General features: G+C 44.4%; 1 protein-coding gene across 2 annotated transcripts in view; it reads left to right on the forward strand.

Moving 5' to 3' along the window:
* The first annotated feature begins 539 nt into the window (after positions 1 to 539).
* The window catches only part of CHN2 (chimerin 2), a 242,672-nt gene continuing 218,823 nt past the window's right edge, over positions 540 to 24,388 (forward strand). Inside the window, exon 1 of one of the 2 annotated variants that reach the window (XM_038740862.1) lies at positions 540 to 911. In XM_038740862.1, the coding sequence (XP_038596790.1) occupies positions 863 to 911 (49 nt within the window). In that variant the 5' untranslated portion in view covers positions 540 to 862. The remainder of the gene's footprint in view (positions 912 to 24,388) is intronic. The other variant, XM_038740863.1, reaches the window with a different exon arrangement.

The following is a 24,388-nucleotide window of genomic DNA, read 5'->3' on the forward strand; positions in this document are numbered from 1 at the left end:
TCCACTGCCCACAGAAAACACTCAGTAAATCTAGTTGATACAGATCAATGGTCCATCCAGCACTATTCACTAGGCTCGTTGCTTCACCTCTCTTGCATCCCTCTGCCCTGCAGGCCTTATGCCTCGGGCCCAAGTGCAGGTCGCAGTACTTGCACCGGGCAGCGCCCCCCGCTCCTGTCCTGTCCCGTGCCCCATCCGAGGACACTCCCCGAAAACCGGGGCCGGCACGTGGGAGCGGTTCGCAGCGACCCCCCGGGTCCCCTCCTCCTGCTCCGCGCTTCTCGTCTCCCCCGATCCTTTGTGTGTGGGTGTGTGTGGTTGGAAAAGGAGGAGGAGGAGGAGGAAAATGAGGCGGAGGAGGAGGAGGTCGCGCCGAGTGTCAACCACCAGCCGCCTTTAGCTGGGGCTGCGGGGAAGGAGCTGGGGGGAGTCTCCCCCTTGGGTCTCCCGGACCCGAAAGACGCGCCGGGGCAGAGACGACGGCGGCAGCAGCAGCGGTTGCAGCAGCAGCAGCAGCAGCAGCAGAGGTTGCACCAGTACTTGCAGCTGCAGCGGCGGCAGCGGGAAGCGCGGAGCCTGCTCCGGGACCCGGCCGCCGGCCTCCGCGCTCGGCTCCTCGGGCGAGCCGGGGGAAGCGTGAAAAGAAGCTCGAGTGGGAGGGAAACCACAGATAAATAGCGGCGGCTGCGGCGCGTCATCTGGCGGAGCAGGAAGTACAGGCAAAGTCCGCCGGGGCTGGGGAGCTTAGGCGGCCGGCCCCAGGACTTTGACATGGGCTGGGGGAAGCAGCAGCAGCAGCAGCAGGACAGGGGCACGAGCAGCAGCAGGACCAGAACCTGAGCGCAGCCCGACCACGGTGGGCATGGCAGCATCCAGCAACTCCAGCTTGTCCGGCTCCTCCGTTTCCTCCGGTGAGTTGCAGCCACTCAATCGCTAGCGGCCCCCGATCATTTTCCCTCCACTTCCTAACCCCGGTGCCCATCCGCAGACCCGCCCGCTCCAGGCCGTCGGAAAGAGCCTTTTTTTTTTTTTTTGCGAAAGCCCTCGTTTGGGAAGGTGGCACCTGATTTCCTAGGGCGCAGTCGCCCGCTGCTTTCCCGTGCCAGCGCAGACGGAGAGGGAAAACGTTTCTGGCCGTGCCTTGGGGACCGTTTATTCCAGCCAAGTGGGATGCGTTAAGGGAAAAACGAAAGGAAGGCTGGAAGCGCGGACTTCCCGTCTGATCTTGCCCGTTTGGAGCGGGTGCGGATGCTGTGGGGAGGGGAGCGGGGCACGGCCGAGACCCACGGGGCGGTCCTTGCCCCCCGAGGTCGGCAGCCAGAGATTAGCAGCCCTTCCTTCCTCGTGCCTTTTGATTTTTCTTTGTTTGTTTGAGAAATTAGCACCCCACAGTCGCTGTTAAACCGCAGGGACCCGTGCGGGGGGCATGCACCTTGTGTAGAGAGCACGAAGGAATTGTTTCTCATCCTGAACCACCTTTCCAGACGCGCAGGCGAAAGGGACTCAATTTCCAGCTTTTCGATTCTTTTACTCCTTTGCAAAGGGGAGCTGGTTCTGATTTTTCTCTCGGATAAGCCCATCTGGGATCCGATTTTAAATCCGGTGCACATGGGGAAGCACATGCACAGTGTTTTAATGAGCCAGTTGGACTTTCTAAAATCTGGCAGCCTCTTTCCTAGGATTGACCAACAGATCTAATTGACGTAGTAAGATTGAGAAAGAGAGGGAGGGAGAAGGAATCAATAGAGAGCATCCTGCTGCTTTCAGAGGGTGACAGTTTTCGAGTCAGAATGATCCACCGGGAAAAAAAAATATTCCTTTTCACTTTATTCTCAGGTGACTGAAAACTTTAATGACGATTCTGAAAGCGATGGGTGGCAAGAAATTGTCTCAGCAGTAACACAAAGGCAGCAGGGCCCTAGGAGAGCATCCAGATGCGTGAACTGTGTAATATATCCTGAACTCAGGCTCACTCTTTTTTAAAAGCGATTCTTACCCCCCTCCCATCCCCACCAAATAAAAACATGAGAAAGCATTGGTGGTCATGATAACCTTGGAAAGTAAAACAGTTATGAAGAAAACTTTTCCCCCTTGGACCGAGTCTATTGATAGTTCACCAATTAAATCATAAAATGCAAAATGAATTTGAGTGTATATAATTGGTATTGTGATGTAGCCTCAGGATGATCACCTGTCACTTGTTTTCTCCTTGTAGAAAAATTTGGAGCCTCAACCAGTTTAAACACTATTCAGAACATTAATTTTTAAGAGAAGAAACTTTGCTCCTTTCCCCCTCCCCACACCCATCATTGTTAAATAATACAATTCATAGTGTTGTTAAAAGAACAGTGCCTATCAAGTTACCACCAGTAGCAGGGGAGGGCAGTCATATCTTGTTGAGAACAGCAACTTGTTGACTGTGGTTTTAATTCTGAGAACTCAGCAAGCCCTAGAGTATAATTTTAGTATTGACTAGCCACTGATGATTGCTTCTGAATTCAATTTTGGTACACTTACATTTGAGTTTAAAATAACATTATCATGGACAGTTATTTCCAGCAGGGAGAGGTTTGAAGGAAAGGAGACTGTGTTTTAAAGTGTCTTAATGATGTGCAGAACCTGAATTTTCAGACTTTGCTGTGGTCCATCACGTTATTTATGTAGGAATGTTCTAGCTGCTCCATTTTGGAAGAATGGGTTGTACTGTATGCTTTCTTTTAATGCTTGAAACTTGTATTTGGTAGGTGGGTATTATTGAAGATATTAGCTGAAGCTTTCTTTCGTTGATGCATTCATAGCTATATTGTTAGCCCCTTTCTACGGTATTAAGTGCTTACTAGGTGCCAGGCACTGGACTAAGCACGGGGGTAGATAGACAATAATTAGGTTGGACACAGTCCATGTCCCACATGGGGCTCATGTTTACGTTCTTAATCCCCATTTTTCGGATGAGGTAACAGGCACAGGGAAATGAAGGGACTTGTCCAAGGTCACAAAGCAGACAAGTGGCAGAGCCAGGATTAGAACCCACGTCCTCCTGACTCCCAGGCCTGGGCTTTATTACTTGGTCACGCTGCTCCACATAATCTCAAAGCCCTTGTCGAAACTAGGAGTTGTTACTTTAAAAAGTGGAATTTCCAAACGTTTCTTTTTGTGTAAATTAACCGAGATTATGCCCTACATTATCTAATTTGTGACAATCACTTTGGCTACCCTATGATATACAAAGAATGTAGTTTTAATTGTAAAGTAGATCATAAGTGCACAAATCACCCAAGAAATAAAAATGAGCATGCTTGAGTGATGAAGGAATGGGATCTGACTGACTAATCCCAGAAATCAGATAATGCATTTTGCTGCCCTCTACCTTGGAATGGCTGGATTTCTCTCTATTTGTTTCTTTTTTAAAAAACTTCCTGAACTTCTCACTGAAGGGCTGTTGGGTAGGCCCATATCCATCTGGGAAACTAGGTACAGCACAACCAGTCTTAAGTTTAGCTCAGTTATAGCTGTACTGATGTAGTAGACTTACATTCAGCTGTGGGAGCAGTGGTTTTTGAATCACCTGCTTCTGCTTTAGAAGATACTTGAACAACTTACCATTTAAAATGAAACACTTCCTCCCCCCCCCCCATCTACAGTGCTATAACATGGAGAAAATGAACTTGGGGGGAGGGAAAGGGGTTAAAAACTTACTTGTAACCAGAGGTCTTAGCATAGATGTTAAATCAACACATTCCAACAATTTAATCAGTCACATAATCAGTCAACAATATTTATTGTAGGCAGAGCTTGAAGTCCTGTTGCTGTTCCTGACATTTAGTCTTGCTCAGTTCATTCACCCCTCCCTCAGCCCCACAGCAGTTATGTACATCTCTGTAGTTTATTTATATTCATGTCTATCTCCCCCTCTAGACTATAAGCATGATGTAGACAGGGAATATGTTTACCAATTCTGTTATAGTGTACTTTCCCAAGTACTTAGTACATAGTAAATGCATAATGATAATGATGGCATTTATTAAGCACTTACTATGTGCAAAGCACTGTTCTAAGCACTGGGGAGGTTACAAGGTGATCAGGTTGTCCCACTGGGGGCTCACAGTCTTAATCCCCATTTTACAGATGAGGTAACTGAGGCACAGAGAAGTGAAGTGACTTGCCCAAAGTCACACAGCCGACAATTGGCAGAGCCGGGATTTTAACCCATGACCTCTGACTCCAAAGCCTGTACTCTTTCCACTGAGCCATGCTGCTTCTCTATAAAGAAGACTGACTGATCCAGTGGAAAGAGTAGTGCTCTGGGAATCAGAAGACAATCAATCAGTCGTATTTATTGAGCGCTTACTTTGTGCAGAGCACTGTACTAAGCGCTTGGGAAGGATGTCTGCCCGTAACTGGCTCATGAGGGCAAAGACCACACATATATCCATTCACAATATGATGTACTCCTGCCAACTTAAATTTGCTCATTGTACTCTGTGCCCCTATGCAGATATGGGTGGCAGAGTTAAGAGAGCTGCCTTTGACACTGTGGACCACCCACTTCTTCTCAACACGCTATCTGACTTTGGCTTCACAGACTCCGTCCTCTCCTGGTTCTCCTCTTACCTCTCCGGTCGTTCTTTCTCAGTCTCTTTTGCAGGCTCTTCCTCCCCCTCCCATTCTCTCACTGTGGGGGTTCCCCAAGGTTCAGTGCTTGGTCCCCTTCTGTTCTCGATATACACGCACTCCCTTGGTGACCTCATTCGCTCCCACGGCTTCAACTATCATCTCTACGCTGATGACACCCAGATCTACATCTCTGCCCCTGCTCTCTCCCCCTCTCTCCAGGCTCGCATCTCCTCCTGCCTTCAGGACATCTCCATTTGGATGTCTGCCCGCCACCTAAAGCTCAACATGTCGAAGACTGAACTCCTTGTCTTCCCTCCCAAACCTTGCCCTCTCCCTGACTTTCCCATCTCTGTGGACGGCACTACCATCCTTCCCGTCTCACAAGCCCGCAACCTTGGTGTCATCCTCGACTCCGCTCTCTCATTCACCCCTCTCATCCAGGCCGTGACCAAAACCTGCCGGTCTCAGCTCCACATTGCCAAGATCCGCCCTTTCCTCTCCATCCCTACCGCTACCCTGCTCATTCAAGCTCTCATCCTATCTCGTCTGGACTACTGCATCAGCCTTCTCTCTGATCTCCCATCCTCTTGTCTCTCCCCACTTCAATCCATACTTCATGCTGCTGCCCGGATTATCTTTGTCCAGAAACGCTCTGGGCATATCACTCCCCTCCTCAAAAATCTCCAGTGGCTACCAATCAATCTGCGCATCAGGCAGAAACTCCTCACCCTGGGCTTCAAGGCTCTTCATCACCTCGCCCCCTCCTACCTCACCTCCCTTCTCTCCTTCTACAGCCCAGTCCGCACCCTCCGCTCCTCCACCGCTGATCTCCTCACTGTACCTCGCTCTCACCTGTTCCGCCATCGACCCCCGGCCCAAGTCATCCCCCGGGCCCGGAATGCCCTCCCTCTGCCCATCCGCCAAGCTAGCTCTCTTCCTCCCTTCAAGGCCCTGCTGAGAGCTCACCTCCTCCAGGAGGCCTTCCCAGACTGAGCCCCTTCCTTCCTGTCCCCCCTCCATCCCCCCATCTTACCTCCTTCCCTTCCCCACAGCACCTGTATATATGTATATATGTTTGTACATATTTTTTACTCTATTTATTTATTTTATTTGTACATATCTATTCTATTTATTTTATTTTGTTAGTATGTTTGGTTTTGTTCTCTGTCTCCCCCTTTTAGACTGTGAGCCCACTGTTGGGTAGGGACTGTCTCTATATGTTGCCAATTTGTACTTCCCAAGCGCTTAGTACAGTGCTCTGCACATAGTAAGCGCTCAATAAATACGATTGATGATGATGATGATGATGATGTGGTACTGCACAAGCCACTCATAATTCAAACAGTTGAGAAGCAGCATGGCTAGTGGATAGAATACCGTCCTGCGAGTCAGGAGGACCTGGGTTCTAGTACAGTCTCCTCCACTTGTCTGCTATTTTACCTTGGACAAGGCACTTAACTTCTCTGTGCCTCAGTTACTTCATCTATAAAATGGGGATTAAGATTGTGGGCCCCATGTGGGACATGGACTCTATCCAACCTGATTAACTTGTATCTACCCCAAAATTTAGAACAGTGTCTGGCACATAGTAAGTGTTCAGCAAATACCATTTAAAAACAAACAGAAACAATTGTTATGCACAGATTCCTGGTCCTGACGTTTCAGGGTTGAGGCTCATCCATTGTTCCTGATGGGAGACTCCACCATCATCATTGAAAAGAAGGAACAAGATGCTCAATCAATCAGTAGTATTTATTGAGTACTTACTGTGTGCAAAGCACTGGACTAAGCGCTTGGGCAAGTACCAAAGAGTTGAGCAGGGTGGGACACTCAAGGGGTTCCACACTAATGATGTGAAGAGGCCAACACAAACATACCCACAAAAAACACCTGGTGGATGCATAAAGCCATGAGAATACAAAAATCAGAACTACTTTATTCCTAGATTTTTAGATATGTGCTCAAGTACTGCTGAGGAGACCAAAGTCAGGTGGGGTTCCATCTCTCAAATGTTGCTAAAATACCTCCTCTAACTGCTTAGAGTGTGAGTTCTGTGAAAGATAGATACCGTGTACCTGCCAGAACTTAACATAGTACCTTAACACAAAATAAGCGTTTAGTAAATGTCTCAGTCTAGGAAGACATCTGGAAGAGGTGGAAATTCACATTTTTCAGAATTTGTGCTCAAATTACATGTCAGGATATGCCACTAATGATCTCTCAATTGGTATTATTTGTTAAGCGCTTATTCTGTGCAGAGCACCTGGGAGTCTGGAGAAATACAATAATAGAGTTAGTAGACATGATTCCCTGCCCTCAAGGAGTTTATCATCTAGCCAGGGGTACAGATGCTGCAGAAAGTATTTACTAGTGAGGTCCCAAAAAGGTTATTTTTAAAACTTAATTCACAAGATGACACCTAAGAACCTCTTTCTTTGGGGATATTCAGAAATTTGACTGTTGGACAAAATTGTAACTCTTTAAGTGAAAATGGTTGGTAATAGGTTATGATATTCAGTTTAGAATAATCATTCAGGGTGCTTTTCCTGCCATTTCAGAAAGAGAAACTTAACCATTCTAAAATTGTTGAATAATTTCTTAAGGATGCTGATTTGCAAATAATGTATAAGGTGTGTTTTTATAATTTGAGAGATTTTTCATAAAAGCTATGTCATTTCCAAGAGGATGACTTCACATTAACAGGGACAAGTAAAAATAAACCCATGGAAAGTAACAAAGCAATGAGATGAGCTATTTTTCCAGGAACTGAACAAGCCTGAATATTAAATGTTAAAGGGACCCTCTAGAGATATGAAGGTGTTAAAATTTGAAAATGGGAATACAGTATATTGTAAGAATAAAAGTCAACATAAGCTGATTTTAATTAAGATGCTAGAAAGTGAAAAGAAGTGGATTCAGCATTGTACATGGATTGAAAGATTTTAATTGGTAAAAGACAAGTGACTGAGCCCAGGTGTTTATTCCTAGTCTTTTCAAGAAATAGTGATTTGAGTTAGGCAATTAATGCTGCCTTTTTCATGGGGATAATAAAACTGTTCTTGATACAGTTGTCCTGTCCACATGTTTTGTTGTCTGTCTCCCCCTTCTAGACTGTGAGCCTGTTGTTGGGTGGGGACCGTCTCTGTATGTTGCCAACTTGTACTTCCGAAGCACTTAGTACAGTGCTCTGCACACAGTATGCACTCAAATACGATTGAATGAATGAATACAGGAAGTCAAAAGTAGGGTTGAATTTCTTCTTTCTTGGAGGCTCCATACCTGCATGTTGAATCTTTCATGGTCATGGAGATTGTTGTGGATGCTGTTAACTGAGGTTTAAAAAAAAGGAGGTAAGATTGAGCTAATAGATCTTGTTCTGTTAAAACAGTGCAATAATGAGCTCCAAGGATTACATCTATAGGACAAACTGGCATTCTGACGACTGCTTGAACATTTTGCTTCTATGTTTTACAGAGCAACAAAATCCATCTCTTTGTGATAATAATACCCTTGTGAGCTCAATTCTTCCCTATTTTGGAAGGGTATATAAATTCATGAAAATGAGGTTGTGTTGGGCAGCAGATTATTAATTGGAATATAAAGGGGATTTGTGTGTGTTTAGAGCATGTTTGCACTTTGCAGCCTTCAAGATTTGATTTTTAGCCATTTTTCAAAATAGCAGAGAATAAAGCATGTCTTGTTCTTCTGATAAGGTTACTTTTAGCATCTCAAAAAAGATGGTGTAAACTTATTCACCTTGCTTTGGTCTGCAAGGGGTTGATCAGTCACATATCAGAATGCCCTGATTTGTGTAAGCTCCTCTAGACTGTAAGATCACTGTGGGCAGGGAGTGTGTCCATCTCTGTTGTACTCTCCCAAGTGCTTAGTACAGTGCTCTGCATTGATTGATTAAAGTGACATTTGATGTCTATTGGTCAGCGCACTCAGTATTATTTTAAAAGATGCATAACCAGCACTGTGTATTGCTGGAAGTATCCAGGTATTTTCCAGTAAATTTGGTGGAGTATATTTAACTGGATGACTTTTTTGTTCAAGTTTTATTGTAATGTCTGTCTGTCTAGACTATAAACTCCTTGTGATGATTGGTATTTGTGAAGCGCTTACTATGTGCAAAGCACTGGTTGGCAATCAGGTTGTCCCATGTGAGGCTCATAGTCTTAATTCCCATTTTACAGATGAGGTAACTGAGGCACAGAGAAGTTAAGCGACTTCCCCAAAGTCACACGGTTGACAAATGGCAGAGCTGGGATGGATGACTTTGAGATTGAGACTGGATTACTGCATCAGCTTCCTCTCTGATCTCCCGTCCTCCTGTCTCTCCCCACTTCAATCTATATTTCACGTTGCTGCCCAGATCATCTTTGTGCAGAAGTGCTCTGGGCATGTTACTCCCCTCCTCAAAATCTCCAGTGGCTACCCATCAACCTAGGCATCTGACAAAAACTCCTCACTCTAGGTTTCAAGGCTCTCTGTCACCTCGCCCCCTCCTACCTCACCTCCCTTCTTTCCTTCCACAGCCTAGCCTGCACCCTCCACTCCTCTGCCGCCAACCTCCTCATTATGCCTCGTTCTCACCTGTCCTGCCGTCGACCCCTGGCCCATGTCCTCCCCCTGGCCTGGAATGCCCTCCCTCCGCACATCCGTCAAGCTAGCTCTCTTCCTCCCTTCAAAACCCTACTGGGAGCTCACCTCCTCCAGGAAGCCTTCCCAGACTGAGCCCCCTCCTTCCTCTCCCCCTCCCCATCCCCCCTTGCCGTACCTCCTTCCCCTCCCCACAGCACCTGTTTATATGTTTGTACATATTTATTACTCTATTTTACTTGTACATATTTACTATTCTATTTATTTTATTTTGTTAATATGTTTTGTTGTCTTTCTCCCCCTTCTAGACTGTGAGCCCACTGTTGGGTAGGGACCGTCTCTATATGTTGCCAATTTGTATTTCCCAAGCACTTAGTACAGTGCTGTGCACACAGTAAGCGCTCAATAAATACGATTGAATGAATGAATGTGGCAGAGTCTGGATTAGAACCCATGACCTCTGACTTCCAAGTCTGTGTTTTTTCCACTAAGCCACACTGCTCCTCAGCGTGGGCAGGAAACGGGTCTACCAACTCTGTTATATGATTATATTGTATTCTCCCAAGGACTTAGTGCAGTGCACTCCAGGACAGGGACTGTGTCCAACCTAATTAGCTTGTATATAGCCCAGCTCTTGGAACAGTGTTTGACACATAATACACACTTAACAAAGGCCATAAAAAAATGATAGGATGATGGAGTTCAGCAAAATCACGATGGGATTTAAAACCAGATGGCCCTTGTTGAAAGAGCAGTGGCCTCTGACTGTTAGCCAAAACCATGCTCAGGCTGATGGGCATCAGGATATCTTGCTTTTGTAGGACAGAGGATGTGAGCAGCATGTTTAGTCCAGGTGAAATGTGTGTTGCAGAGCTGCTGTATTAATATTATTAGAAATGGCCTTTTCAGAGCGATTATCTGGGTTTATGGTAGATGCTATGGATCATGTTTTTCTATCTTTTAACTCTCTGTTAGGAAGGTTTTCACACATTTCACATTTTCATCAAAATGTGTACCTTCTTAGTTCAAGGATTTCAAAATCAGTCCTTATTGCTCTTTTACATTTTTGAGGTTTGCTTTAGAGGTGATTATCACATTTTATAGGATATGTTATTTCATTATAATGGTTGCCTCACCCTTTTTCACTCCATAATGGTCCTATTCCCCTTGCTGTAGGTCAAGGATTTTATTTCCACCTGGGCATCATACTGTCATCTTGTAAACACTATGGTGCTATAAATGGAATAGGTATTTGAGGTTGTGAGTTCTTGCAGTAGTACTACTCTGCATTCACTCAGCTCCTTTCATCTGAAAATCTCAAAATACTTTAACAAGAATAAATTATGCCTCAACAATTTAATGGTGTAGGAAAGCTAAAGAGCTTTTTGTAAATGCTGAAATGTTGTAGGGCCGGAGTGTGTGCAACAGCTGTGTGCTTGATTGCTTCTTGGTAAAGCTTGGAAATGAAAAGTGCCAAATCCTATATATTATGGGAGACTATGGTAATCCATGTGGAATAATTTGTGCCAGGTGTTCTTAAAGAATTGTAATAAAAATAATGATGGTATTATTACTAATAATATAATAATAATTGTGGTATTTAAGTGCTTATTGTGTACCAGGCACTCTACGAATCACTGAGGTAGATACAAGGTAATTGGGTTGGGCACAGTCCCTGTCCCACGTAGGGCTCACAGTTTTAATCCCCATTTTACAGAATAGGTAACTGAGGCACAGAGAAGTGAAGTGACTTGCTCAAGGTCACACAGCAGACAAGTGGCAAAGCGGGGACTAGAACCGAGGTCCTTCTGTCTCCCAAGCCCGTGCTCTATCCACTGTTAAGCACTTACTGTGTGCCAAACATTGTAGTAAGCACTGGGGTAGATATAAGGTAATCAGGTTGAACACAGTCTCTAAGCCACATGGAGCTCACAGTCTGTGTGGGAGGGAGAGTAGGTATTGAATCCCTATTTTGAAGATGAGGAAACTGAGGCACAGAAGCAGCATAGCCCGTTGGATAGAGTGTGGTCCTCCTCCACTTGTCTGCTGTGTGACCTTGGGCAAGTCACTTGACTTTTCTGTGCCTCTGTTACCTCATCTGTAAAATGGGGATTAAGATTATGAGTCTGATGTGGGACAGGGACACAGTCCCTGTCTGTGTACAACCCAATTTGCTTGTCTATCCCCCCTGCATTTAGTACAGTGCCTGGCACGTAGTAAGCGTTTAACAAATACCACAATTATTATTATTATTGTTATCATAACTTTGAGCATTTACTTCGTGCAGAGTACTGTACTATGCCCTTGGGAGAATGCAAGATAACAGTTGCTGGATACTTTCCCTGTCCAGAACAAGTTTCCCTGTCTAGAACAAGAGGGAGATAGATGTTAATATAATAATATATAATTTAAAGGTATGTACATTAGTGCTGTGGTGTGAATATCAAATGACCAAAGGCCACAGATCCAAGTGCATAGACAACACAAAGCAGGCAAATGGCAGAGCTGAGGTTAGAATCAGGTACTCTGACTCCCAGACCCATGCTTGAGAAGCAGCATGGCCTAGTGGATAGAGTACGAGCCTGGGAGTCAGAAGATTCCATGGGTTCTAATTCCAGCTCTGTCACTTGCCTGCTGTGTGATCTTGGGCAAGTCACTTCACTTCTCTGTGCCTCAGTTACTTCATGTGTAAAATAGGGATTGAGACTGTGAGCCCCATATAGGACAGGCACTGTGTCCAACTTGATTTGCTTGTATTCATTCAATTGTATTTATCCTAGTGCTTAGTACAGTGCTTGGCACATAGTAAGTATTTAACAGGTACCATAATTATTATTATTATTATGTTTTTTCCACTACACTATGCTGCTTCCCAATAGGTCCTCATCCTGTTTCTCTATTCTCTATTTCTGGTATTAAGGTTTAGTGGATGAGTTTAAGGTTCCATCTCCACCTCTGAAGGTGGAGGAATTTTGTCTCAGCTGCCCCTTCGCTTTCAGCGTAAAGGACCCCAGTTGCAAGGATATTGATATGACTTTCCGTCCCTGACTAGCCTGTAGAAAAAAATAGTAGATTAAACATAGTTTGGACTTCCCTCTGCCCCCAGGCAGAGAGCTGGATCAAATGACTACTTGAAGTTTTTCCAGCTTGCTGATGCTAACTTAAGACATTTTTGAGCACCCTGGAAATAAGTTCTGTGAATTTAGGATCTTTCGAATATCAGTTGAGAATTCAAGGGCCATTGCCCTTCACATGTAGCTGTTCCCTCATGTATGGAGTTGATGTCAGCGTGGCTCAGTGGAAAGAGCCCGGGCTTGGGAGTCAGAGGTCATGGGTTCAAATCCAGGCTCTGCCACTTATCAGCTGTGTGACTTTAGGCAAGTCACTTAACTTCTCTGTGCCTAAGTTACCTCACCTGTAGAATGGGGATTAAGACTGTGAGCCCCACGTGGGACAACCTGATAACCTTGTATACCCTCCCAGTGCTTAGAACAGTACTTTGCACATAGTAAGCACTTAACAAATACCATTATTATTATTATTATTGTTATTATTATTATTATTATTATTATTATTATTATTATTAGTTGTCGGTGTTCCTGGTCCCCACAAATAAGGAGGCTCATCCTTGCCATGAGACTCGGGGCCAGGAACCCAGGGGTGGAGAGGCTCAGATTTTAAAATAAAAATACCAGGGCCCTGTACTGTATCTGTACCAAAGGGGACAGACCATCTGAAAACTGGACTGTTTGAGGAAAAAAACCAGTCAAATGGCTGCCTTATATCTGAGTGGTGTCTGTTAGGCTGGTCTGTCTGACTATTGTCTTCCACCACACTGCAAATTCGTATGGTGGTCCGGGCTGGGCTTCACTGTTTCTCTGAGAAATGGTGAGCAGTCAGTCAGTCAGTTGTATTTATCAAGTATTTACTATGTGCAGAGCACAGTACTAAGTGCTTGGGAGAGTACAGTATAACAGTCACATTCCCTGCCCACAATGAGCTTCATGGCCTAGTGGAAAGACCACGGCTCTGGGAGTTGGAGGACCTGGATTCCAGTACCAGCTCTACCTTTTGCCTGCTATGTGACTTCGAACAAGTCACTTCACCCGTATCACCCTCAGTTTCCTTATCTATAAAAGGGGGATTAAATACCATTTCTCCCTCCTTCTTAGACTGTGTTTATTCATTCATTCAATCATATTTATTGAGCACTTACTGTGTGCAGAGCAGTGTACTAAGCACTTGGGGAAAGTACAATACAGCAGTAAGGAGACAATCCCTGCTCACAATGAGCTCATAATCTAGAGTTCGACCTGATTGTCTTGTTTCTACCCCAGCACTTAGTACAGTGGTTGGCCCATAGCACTTAACAAATACTGTAATTATTACTACTACTACTACTACTACTGTTTTATCTGTTTGCCTTACTTCAGGCAACTGCTGTATTGTGCATTTGATGTCTGGCTGTTACTAGAGATGACATACATCAGTTTTATCCTAGGCAGTCTGGTTTTCGGCTGGTCTATCCCTTGTCCAATACAAGGACCACTGCACAGTACACCTTGTTTTTTAATTTAAGTATTCCTTCCTTCTCCCTTTCTTATTCTTTCGCTCTCTTCTGCTCTTTTCCCTCTGTTCCCTCCCCTCCTTTCTCTGTTCCCTCCCCTCCTTTCTCTGTTCCCTCCCCTCCTTTCTCTGTTCCTTCCCCTCCTTTCTCTGTTCCTTCCCCTCTTTCTTCTTGCACTCCTACTGCTCCGTTCCATGGTTTGGAAGCAGCCCCTGGTTCAGAGGGACTTGGGACAGAAATGCAAAAGCTCTGGAGGTGGGTCGGGGGTGAGACAGAGGGGAGTTGGGGGATCCCTGGAGAACTTCTGTAGGCTCAGGTGAACTTTCACAAAATGTGGTGTATGATGGCATGATGCTGACATGTCTGACATAACAGATATGACAGCCCAGTATCCATGAGGACTGTCACCCATTCTCCTGGTATTTATGCCCACCTAAATTGCAATAACTATCATTCATTGTCATATTTGAGTGCTTACTGTGTACAGAGCACTATACTAAGGGCTTGGGAGAGTACAACAATAAACAGACTCATCCCCTGCCCACAACAGACTCATCCCCTGCCCACAACAAGCTTACAGTCTAGAGGCGGGGAAGACAGACATTAATTTGTGGGTGTACTCCATTCTCCAATTTCTAATGACCTTGACTTGCTGTGTTTAAGGATGGTCTACAAGTTATGAAACAAACTGCTTGAGAAGTCAGATATAAAGTTCACAACAGGTCTCAGTCTCATGGCCATATAGAGGGTGGCTCATCCCCACCATTCAGAAAAGCCCTTTGACAGTCTAAGTTGTGCTGCCAATGTTTCTGCCAAACTGGGCCTCCCCTATAGGGAAGGTATGGGGTCATCTCCAATTTAGTGACAATAGTAATAATTAAGGTACTTGTTGAGCACGTACTGTAAGTCAAGTACATCAGTCAGTCATATTTATTAAGTGCTACTGTATGCAGAGCACTGTACTAAATGCTTGGGAAAGTAAAATATAACAATACAGACACATTCCCTGCCCACAGTGAGGTCACAGTCTAGAGGGGGAGACAGACATTAATTTAAATGAATTACAGTTATGTACATAAATGCTGTGGGGTTGGGTGGGGGGAATGAGTAAGGGGGCAAGTCAGGGTGACACAGAAGGGAGTGGGAAAGACAAATGAAGGGCCTAGTATGGGAAGACTTGTTGGAGGAGATGTTCCTTCAATAAGGCTTTGAGGGAGGGGAGAGTAATTGTACATAGACATATATTCCCTGTTCTACATGGAGCTCAAAGCCTAAATTTGTGGAGGAACAGGCATTGAATCCCCAGTTTTCAGATAAGGGAACTAAGGCACAGAGAAGTGAAGTAGCTTGTCCCAAGTCACACAGAAAAAAAATGGTAGAGTTGGACTAGAACCCAGGTCTTTTGACTCCCAGGTCCTTACTCTTTCCACTAGGCCAGACTGCTTTTAGAGATGTGTAAACAGAGGCTCTCAGAGGACTTAAGTGGCTTGCTTGTGGTCACAGTGTGTTTTATGTCAGAAATTAGTATAAATCCAGGTCTTCTAACTGGTTAAGCCAATATTGTTAAGGGTAGGAATGGTAAGAAGAGCAGTGATTTCTATTTCAGGACTCGCTCCAATGTTTCTGTCGTATTTCACTAATTCTTCCAAGTTTTACTCTTTATTTTCTTTCCTGCATAGTGAATTAATCATTAGCATGGCTACAAGACTCCGTGCTGTGGTGCAGGAAATGATTAAACCTTCCTTTTCATTATGCACAAGAACTTGATGGGAGCAAAACCTGGTTCTGAAATAAACCCAAAATGCGTGCATTGAAATTTTGCTAGCTCCTTAAGTTCAGAGAGGAAAAAAAGGTACTTGGAATTTTAATGTCTGCAAGAAGTGATGACTTGGATATTGTGTCTCATCCAAAAGCAATAAAGAAGATGGGAAAAGTTTTTAAATGTAGGAGACACAGAGAGAATCATGGTAATGTCACGTCCAAGCATTCTGTTCCTTCTTCGGACCAGTTCTCTTTTCCCCCTCCTGACAGGGAGCAAGTAGCCCAGAAATGGTTTGTTTGCTCAAGAGGTTAGCTTGAGTAGAAATCCAGCACTCAGAACAGTGCCTGGCGTATCGAAAACACTTAACAAATACTGTTTTTCTTTAAAAACAGTGATTTATTTAGTTTTTTAATTTAAGAAAAACAACTTTCTGAATTTTTAGCATCTGTCCCCCTTCTATAGCGTAGCCTCCCTGAGGGCAGGGAACTTGTCTACCAACTCTATGTTGTACTCTTCCAAGCACTTAGTACAGTGCTCTGCACAGAGTAAGTGCTCAATATGTGCAGTTGATGTGTCTGGGGTAACTAACAGATATGTCAGCTTCTAAGAAAAGGAGATGAATCAGTAGTATTAGATTCAGGAATTAAGAAACAACTGGGTCACTTTGGAGGTGATGACTGAGATGCATGTCCTTCTTGATTTTTTTTCTGTGCATCTCCACCAACCTCTGCATGCTAAGAGTTCTCTGAGATCACATGTGTAGTTGAAGGAAAATGAAGCATAGGAATTACTTTTTATGCCACATTCATTACAGAGGTCGGTAACTTGCTGCAGCCCCTACAGAGAATAGGGTTGGGGTGAAGCCTGGCAAGGGTGGTCTAGTGGATTGAGCACGGGCCTGGGAGTCAGAAGGTCATGGATTCTAATCCAGGCTCTGCCACTTGTCTGCTGTGTGGCCTTGGGCAAGTCACTTTACTTCTCTGGGCCTCAGTTCCCTCATCTGTAAAATGGGAATTGAGATTGTGTGTGAGACAGGGATTGTGGCCAACCTGATTTGCTTTTCTCCACCCCAGCGCTTAGTACAGTGCCTGGCACATAGTACGCACTTAAATACCACAATTATGAATTATTTTTAAGGATCAGGTTGGCAGAAGCCTCTGTAGGGCTCAAGCTTCCTTGGATTGGATTTAATATCACTCTTAATGGTGACACTATTGCAGTTTCATAATTTATGGCTCTTAATTTAGCTAAAATATTCAGGGTGCCTTGTGAGTTAGAGGGACTGGTGATCCTGGGACAGGGGAGGCCAGTAGCCTCAGAGACCCTGGCCTAACAATGTAACAGACCTTTAAAGGCCCGGTGGAGGTGACCATCCTCTCTCTGCTTCTCCTGGGTCCAGCTCGGCCCCACTCCTCCCGACTCGAGGAGTAAGACCAGTCCAGGCGACTGGTGAGGCAGCAGTTGTGCTGTTGACCCTAGGGAGCTCAATCCATCGATTGAGTGCTTACCGTGCTTAGAGAAGCAGTGTGGCTCAGGTGAAAGAGGACGGGCTTTGGAGTCAGAGTTCATGGGTTCAAGTTCCGGCTCTGCCACTTGTCAGCTGTATGACTTTGGGCAAGTCACTTAACTTCTCTGTGCCTGTTACCTCATCAGTAAAATGGGGATTAAGACTGTGAGCCCCTTGTGGGACAACCTGATCACCTTGTAACCTCTCCAGCGCGTAGTACAGTGCTCTGCACACAGTAAGCGCTCAATAAATACGATTGAATGAATGAATCAATGACATCATTATTATTATTATTATTACTGGGTGCAGAACACTGGACTAAGCGTTTGGGAGACTACAGTATAACAGAGTTGGTAGATATGTTCCCTGCCCACCACGAGCCAGGAGCAAGACCTGTCCCCAGGCTGTCCCCCAAGGATGAAAACTCAAACAATGCATTGGAGCTGTACAGTTGCCTTGTGCAGGCTGAGAGACATCTGGCTTCGCCATATTTCTAGACTGCCTCACCAGGGAACCTAAAACTTCCAGCCCAGGTGCTTGACTGAATGGAGAACAAAGTCACTCTCTGCAAAAATTGTGTGTTTAGGGAGAAGCACGACAGCAGAAACACCCTCGACAGTGCTGTAGTATCCCAAAACAATGTTCCTCCCTAAGCCAGACCCCTGCAATGGCTAAAAATTCATCATCGTCCTCATTGGGACCAGTATTTTTGAACCCCATTAAGTGCACTTTATTAGGCACTGGGGAACACACAGAACAAGTGTAAGACATTTATCTTGATCTTGAGGTGATTAAAATGTAATGGGGAGAACAAACAGGTATAGCTTGATGAATGTTCTGTATTTGAAGCCTTTGAGTAGGTATAAAACCCAGCTGGGTAAATCAGTCAAACAAAGGCCAGAAGATCTGTATTTAAGGACTGTGGTACTGCCTTGGGAAGTGGCCTAATTGGGAAGGTGAAGAGATTTAGGCAGCAGTGCCTGCTGGAGGTGGCTCTTTAAATTAATCAGTGGTATTTATTAAGTGTTTACTGTGTGAGGAGACCTGTACTAAGTGCTTGGGAGAGTACAAGACAACAGAGTTAGTAGATATGTTCTCTGCTCACAAGGAGTTTGTAGCCTACAGGAGGAGACAGATATTAAAATAAATTACAGGTATGTACATAAGTGCTGTGGGGTGTGTATCTAGTGCTTCAAGGGTAAAGATCCAAATGAATAGGTGACACAGAAGGAAGATGGAGTAGAGTGAAAGAGAGCTTAATTGGGGAGGGTCTTTCAGAGGAGATGTGACTTTAATAAGACTTTGAAGGTGGGGAAAGTGGAGGTCTGTCCAGTATAAAGGGGAAGAACATTTCAGGCTAGAAGCAGGATGTGGGCAAGAGGTTGGCAACAAGATAGATGAGATGGAGGTACAGTGAATAAGTTTTTGTTACAGCAGTACAATACAGTAGAGTTGGTAGTCACTATCCCGGTCCTCAAGGGGCTAACAGTCTAGTGAGGGAGACAGATATGAAAATGAATTACCAACAGGGGAAGCGACAGAGTATAAGGAAGGACTTTTGAAGGAGGGGAGGGAGGCAGTTTGATGAAGTTGAATGGGAGAGTGACCTAGGCAGGAGGAAACATCAGAGTAAGGAGTTGAAAGGGAAGGACAATTCAGAGGCAACACTAGGAAGGAGTGAAGAGAAGAAGCTGAGGGGAGGGGTTAGTGGAAGAAGTTAAGAGGAAACCAACTGATGGAGAGCTTTGAAGCCAATAATTAGCGGGGTTTGTTTCCTGGAAAGGGCAAGAAGGAGCCATTAGGAATTTTAGAGGAGGGGAGTGGTGAACTCTGGCATCCTAGAAATTATGAGGCCTGAATTGACTCAAGGTCAAAGGATTCAGGGCCTGTATCCCCCGTTAAATTTCTTCTTTTGGTTGGGTTCAGTAGGGTGAGGGATGGGGAAGCAGTATTGCTCATTTATTGCTCTCTAGGCATTTGTGTCAGGGCAGCAAAGTGTAGGAGGGCCAAGTGAAAGAGTTCTTGTGTGCTACAGAGATCCACTCTAAGTACCTAATGGACTACCAGGATGTGACCTGAGCAATGGGGAGAATCTGTCTCATTATAAAGTTGAAAACAGGCCCAGCAGGAATGGTGTTTGCTTTCCTCACCACCTGTCCACATGTTCCTTATCATGTTGTATTGGCCAGAATAGCTGTGTTTATCTCTCTGTTCTCAATGGGTGTTATGTGTATTCATGGAGATTAGACTAGGTTACAAATTAAATGTCCTTTTGAAACAAACCAGGATAATATGTATGGTAATAGAGGAGGAAATGAAAGCATTATTTTTTAGTAGTTTGCCTGAATTCATAGAGGGATATCTAATGTAGAGGAATTTAGCTCAGAACCATGACATTGATAAGAGTTTTTGTGGAAATTCGCCAGTTAGAATAATAAAAAAATGTGGTACAGGATTTTAACCATGATTTTGGAGGACTAAATTGTATTGAGTTAAATGCTGTATTATCTTTCCTTCATGGAGACTGGGAGTCTAAATGTAGATCACTAAATCCTTCACAAGCCATAAACATGAAATAGTCGTGTATAGTAGGGAAGTGGCAAACAGGAAGTGGAGGGGAATATTAAGAAGCAAGAGAGGACAAAGGGCAGAAGGAGAGCAAAGAGCAAGCATCTGTCAGTATTTGCCCAGTAGTCAGTGTACCAAGACCTGATGACTTAAGGCCAATGGTGTTGACTTACAGTCCTCTAGACTGTAAGTTTGGTGTTTATATTGCCAGTGCTTAGTACAGATGCTTTGCGTAGTGCTTAGTAAGTGCTCAATAAATATGATTGACTGACTGACCAAAGAGCAGGAAACAAGAGTTTTACAGGCTCAGGCCCGGCCTGTAGGTTTCATTCTGACCCAATCTTTGGTTCGATCCCTTGAAAGGGGAGTTACTTTGTGATGGCTTTTAGTAGCCCAAAATAGGGCAAGTAAAAGCTGTCTGGCATCCCGTCAGTGTGTGACTGTGAGGACAGGCACTTCCTCCTTGGTGTCTGGGGTGCATAGATCAGGAGAACAGTTGTGATTGGTCCTTGTGTGGCTGCTTTCTGGCAGACTCCTATGAAACCAAAGAAGCAATGCTGTCTGCACATTTCTTGATTACCCTTATAGCTAGACAAAGAATAATCAGCAAATTAACCCTGTGATTTTCAAAAATTACATACACTAATAATTGTGGTGAACTTTGCTTGGAAAAAAAATTGTATTTGTTGGGTAGGGGCCATGGTATTAATATACTCAGAATGAGAGGCATTAATAGCCCTCCCCAAACCAGGCATTCAGAAGAAATAAAGGAAAATGTGGAATCCTGCTAGAATCCCAAAAGGAACTATGCCTGAGTCTTTTGAAGAACTATACAACTCTTACCCTGTCTGCTCACAAATAATATTGTAATTGGAGATAAAGTGAATAAGGATGCAAGAAAGTGAATTCCATTAGAAGTTTAAAATCACAAGCTAAGATTTACAGCAGAAAAATTGTAAGCACATTGGAAGCAGTGTGGCCTAGTGGATAGAGCACGGGCTTGGGAGTCAGAAGGATCTGGGTTCTAGTCCTAGCACTTATCTGCTGTGTGACTTGGGCAAGTTACTTAACTTGTCTGTGACTCAATTACCTTATCTGTAAAATGGGGATTCAAACTGTGAGCCCCATGTGGGGAAATAGACTGTCCTACCTGATTACCTTGTATCTACCCCAGTGGTTAGAATAGTGCCTGACGTATAATAAGTGCTTAACAAGCACCGTTAAAAAAAAACCACCTTCAAAATAGATCATCAACCCCCACTTCCCCAGCCTACCTTTTCATCACCTTAGTTAACAGATGCAGATTTCCTCAAGGGAGCCAGCTCTGCAGATGGAGAGAGCAAAACTTACTCACTTGATGAGCATCAAGTGAGAAAGAGGGAAGAGTAAGAGTACTATATCCAGCCTTACCAAAATAACTCAGGGGGTCTAGGCTCCACTCAGGCACCACCCCTTTCTGTGGTGCAAGAAGATCAAAAGTCAGCTTTGCTTCTTGGGAAATATAGTTTAATAATTTATGGTATTTGCTAAGCATTTACTCTGTGCTAAGCACTGGGGTAGATTGAATACGATACGGTTGGACACATTCCCTATCCCACATGGAGCTCACAGTTTAAGGGGGAGGAAGAACAGATATATTATCCCCATTTCGATGAGGAAACTGAGGCATGGAGCAGTTAAATGACTCGCCCAAGGTCAACAGCAGGTAAGTGACAGAGGTGGGATTAGAATCCAGGTCCCCTAACTCCCAGGCCTGTGCAGGCCTGCTAGGCCATGCTGCTTCTCCTCTCCTCTGCAAGTTGTTTCCAAATTTCATAGGACCTTTTGGATATTTTGAACACCCACAGCTCTCCCCAAAGGCAGACCACAGTACGGCACAGTCTTATAATCTTTAGCCACAAATCAATATGATGGACAACATTTAATGACCTATTGCTTTCATGATTAATGTCTTGTAGTTTGACCCCATTGTGTTGTTCATTCTTAAAGATTATAACATTGCTGGGAAAATAAATACACTTTTCACTTTTTAGTAAGCATCAAGAGACTAAAAACACAGTATTTAGACCCAGATTTCCACATCCATGGGTGACAGTGAAAACATATTTGATCTTTAAAAATGTGTATTGGGCTTGCTCTTTAAATTCACTGTTTAATAGTAAATTGTTGGCCATGATATAACCAGTTACTGTGGCTAAAATGTTTTAAAGTTTTGGCTTAAAAATGCTGAAGCCATGGAGGAAAAATTAAAAAATATATAGAAACATTAGTCATCAGCTAAACCTTCCTTTTTTCTAGCAATACTGCACTTAGTCTCCTCTAAACTGTAAGCTCCTCATGGGCAAGGAACGTGTCTACCAACTCTGTACTCTCCCAAGCACATAATACAGTCCTCCGCATACAGTGTTCACTCAATAAATAGATGGTCAATCAAAAGTATTGGATCAATAGTATTTATAAAAAGTGCCTTTTGTGTGCAGAACAAGTGCTAAAGAGAGTACTGTTAGCCTCTATTCTCAAGACGCTAACACTCCATTAGGCGGCACAAGAAATAGGACTGATAAATAGAAATAGAACCAACTGGGTAAATTCATAAGTTTTTGGAGAAAAGAGACCAAGGGGTGGTGGTTTTTCCTTTTAGTACACACTGGTGGAGAAATGTTTTCCAAAGCCTCCACTGGAAGAGAATCAATATAGCACTTATGAGCAAGCGCCATCCATACATAGAGAGAGAGAGAGAGAGAGAGAGAGTGTGTGTGTGTGTGTGTTAACTTTTAAATCTAATGATGACCTTACTGATGGAAAGACTTTATCCATGTAAGCCAATGTGGCTGGAAAGACTAAAATGGGGCTGATGAATCCTTCTACTCAGTACACAGGTTCCAGTCATTCATTCAATTGTGTTTATTCATTCAGTTGGGTTTATTGAGCACTTACTGTGTGCAGAGCACTGTACTAAGTGCTTGGAAAGTACAATTCAGCAAAATATAGAAACAATCCCTACCCAACAATGGGCTCACATTCTAGAAGTGCTGTGCTGTACTGTTGTCTAGCACCAATTTCAGTTTTTTTAACCTGGTCTTCCAGATATCTCTGCTGTAAATAGCCACCTCATCTCTGATTATTCCACACCAGGCCAATCTTTTAGTTACTGCTGTTTCTGAGCCTTCCACAGTTGTGCCATATCAGGCATATACATTTTCACTCCATCTTCGTTTATGATCCTCTCAGTTGAGCTGTTTCTGTCATCATCTAGTCTCCTCACATGTTGTTTTCAGGAAAAAGATGTGAGGTGATAGGCATTGCCATAGTGCCTGCAGACTGGATGGGGTCCAAAACCTTTTTAGTTGAGGGTCCTGCCTTGACCTTGAGGATGAAAAACAGGCAATGTTTTTGACCTGCCGGAGGAGCCTAAGGTGACATCTGTTCATAATAATAATAATAATGATGGCATTTGTTAAGCACTTACTATGTGCAAAGCACTGTTTTAAGCGCTGGGGAGGATACAAGGTGATCAGGTTGTCCCACGTGAGGCTCACAGTCTTAATCCCCATTTTACAGATGAGGTAACAGGCACAGAGATCTCCCATCCTCGTGTCTCTTCCCACTTCAATCCATACTTCATGCTGCTGCCCGGATTATCTTTGTCCAGAAACACTCTGGGCATATTACTCCCCTCCTCAAAAATCTCCAGTGGCTGCCAATCAATCTGCGCATCAGGCAGAAACTCCTCACCCTGGGCTTCAAGGCTCTCCATCACCTCGCCCCCTCCTACCTCGCCTCCCTTCTCTCCTTCTACAGCCCACCCCGCACCCTCCGCTCCTCTGCCGCTAATCTCCTCACCGTACCTCGTTCTCACCTGTCCCGCCGTCAACCCCCGGCCCACGTCATCCCCCGGGCCTGGAATGCCCTCCCTCTGCCCATCCGCCAAGCTAGCTCTCTTCCTCCCTTCAAGGCCCTACTGAGAGCTCACCTCCTCCAGGAGGCCTTCCCAGACTGAGCCCCTTCCTTCCTCTCCCCCTCGTCTCCCTCTCCATCCCCCCATCTTACCACCTTCCCTTCCCCACAGCACCTGTATATATGTATATATGTTTGTACATATTTATTACTCTATTTATTTTACTTGTACATATCTATTCTATTTATTTTATTTTGTTAGTATGTTTGGTTTTGTTCTCTGTCTCCCCCTTTTATACTGTGAGCCCACTGTTGGGTAGGGACTGTCTCTATATGTTGCCAACTTGTACTTCCCAAGCGCTTAGTACAGTGCTCTGCACACAGTAAGCGCTCAATAAATACTATTGATGATGATGATGATGAAGTGACTTGCCCAAAGTCACACAGCTGACAAGTGGCAGAGCTGGGATTAGAACCCATTTCCTCTGACTCCCAAGCCTGGGCTCTTTCCACTGAGCCATGCTGCAGGTCTCCACAGCTTTATAGGAGCTTGGGCATCTTGATGGCTCAGTAGTCATCAAGCAGCATGGTTTAGTGGACAGAAAACAGGCCTGAGAGTCAGAAGGACCTAGGTTCTAATCCTGGCTTCACCACACTTGGGCAAGTCACTTTACTTCGCTATGCCTCTGTTTCCTCATCTGTAAAATGGGGATTTAGACTGTGAGCCCAGTGTGGGACAGGGACTGTGTCCAAACAGATTACCTTGTATCTACCCCAGCGCTTAGTGCAGTACCTGGCACAGAGCAAGTGCTCAACAAATACCACAATTATCATTACTAGTCTTCAGCTTAGTCTGAAGCTGGTTCCTCAG

The sequence above is a fragment of the Tachyglossus aculeatus genome, chromosome 2 (assembly GCF_015852505.1).
Source record: "Tachyglossus aculeatus isolate mTacAcu1 chromosome 2, mTacAcu1.pri, whole genome shotgun sequence".
Lineage (NCBI taxonomy): Eukaryota > Metazoa > Chordata > Mammalia > Monotremata > Tachyglossidae > Tachyglossus > Tachyglossus aculeatus.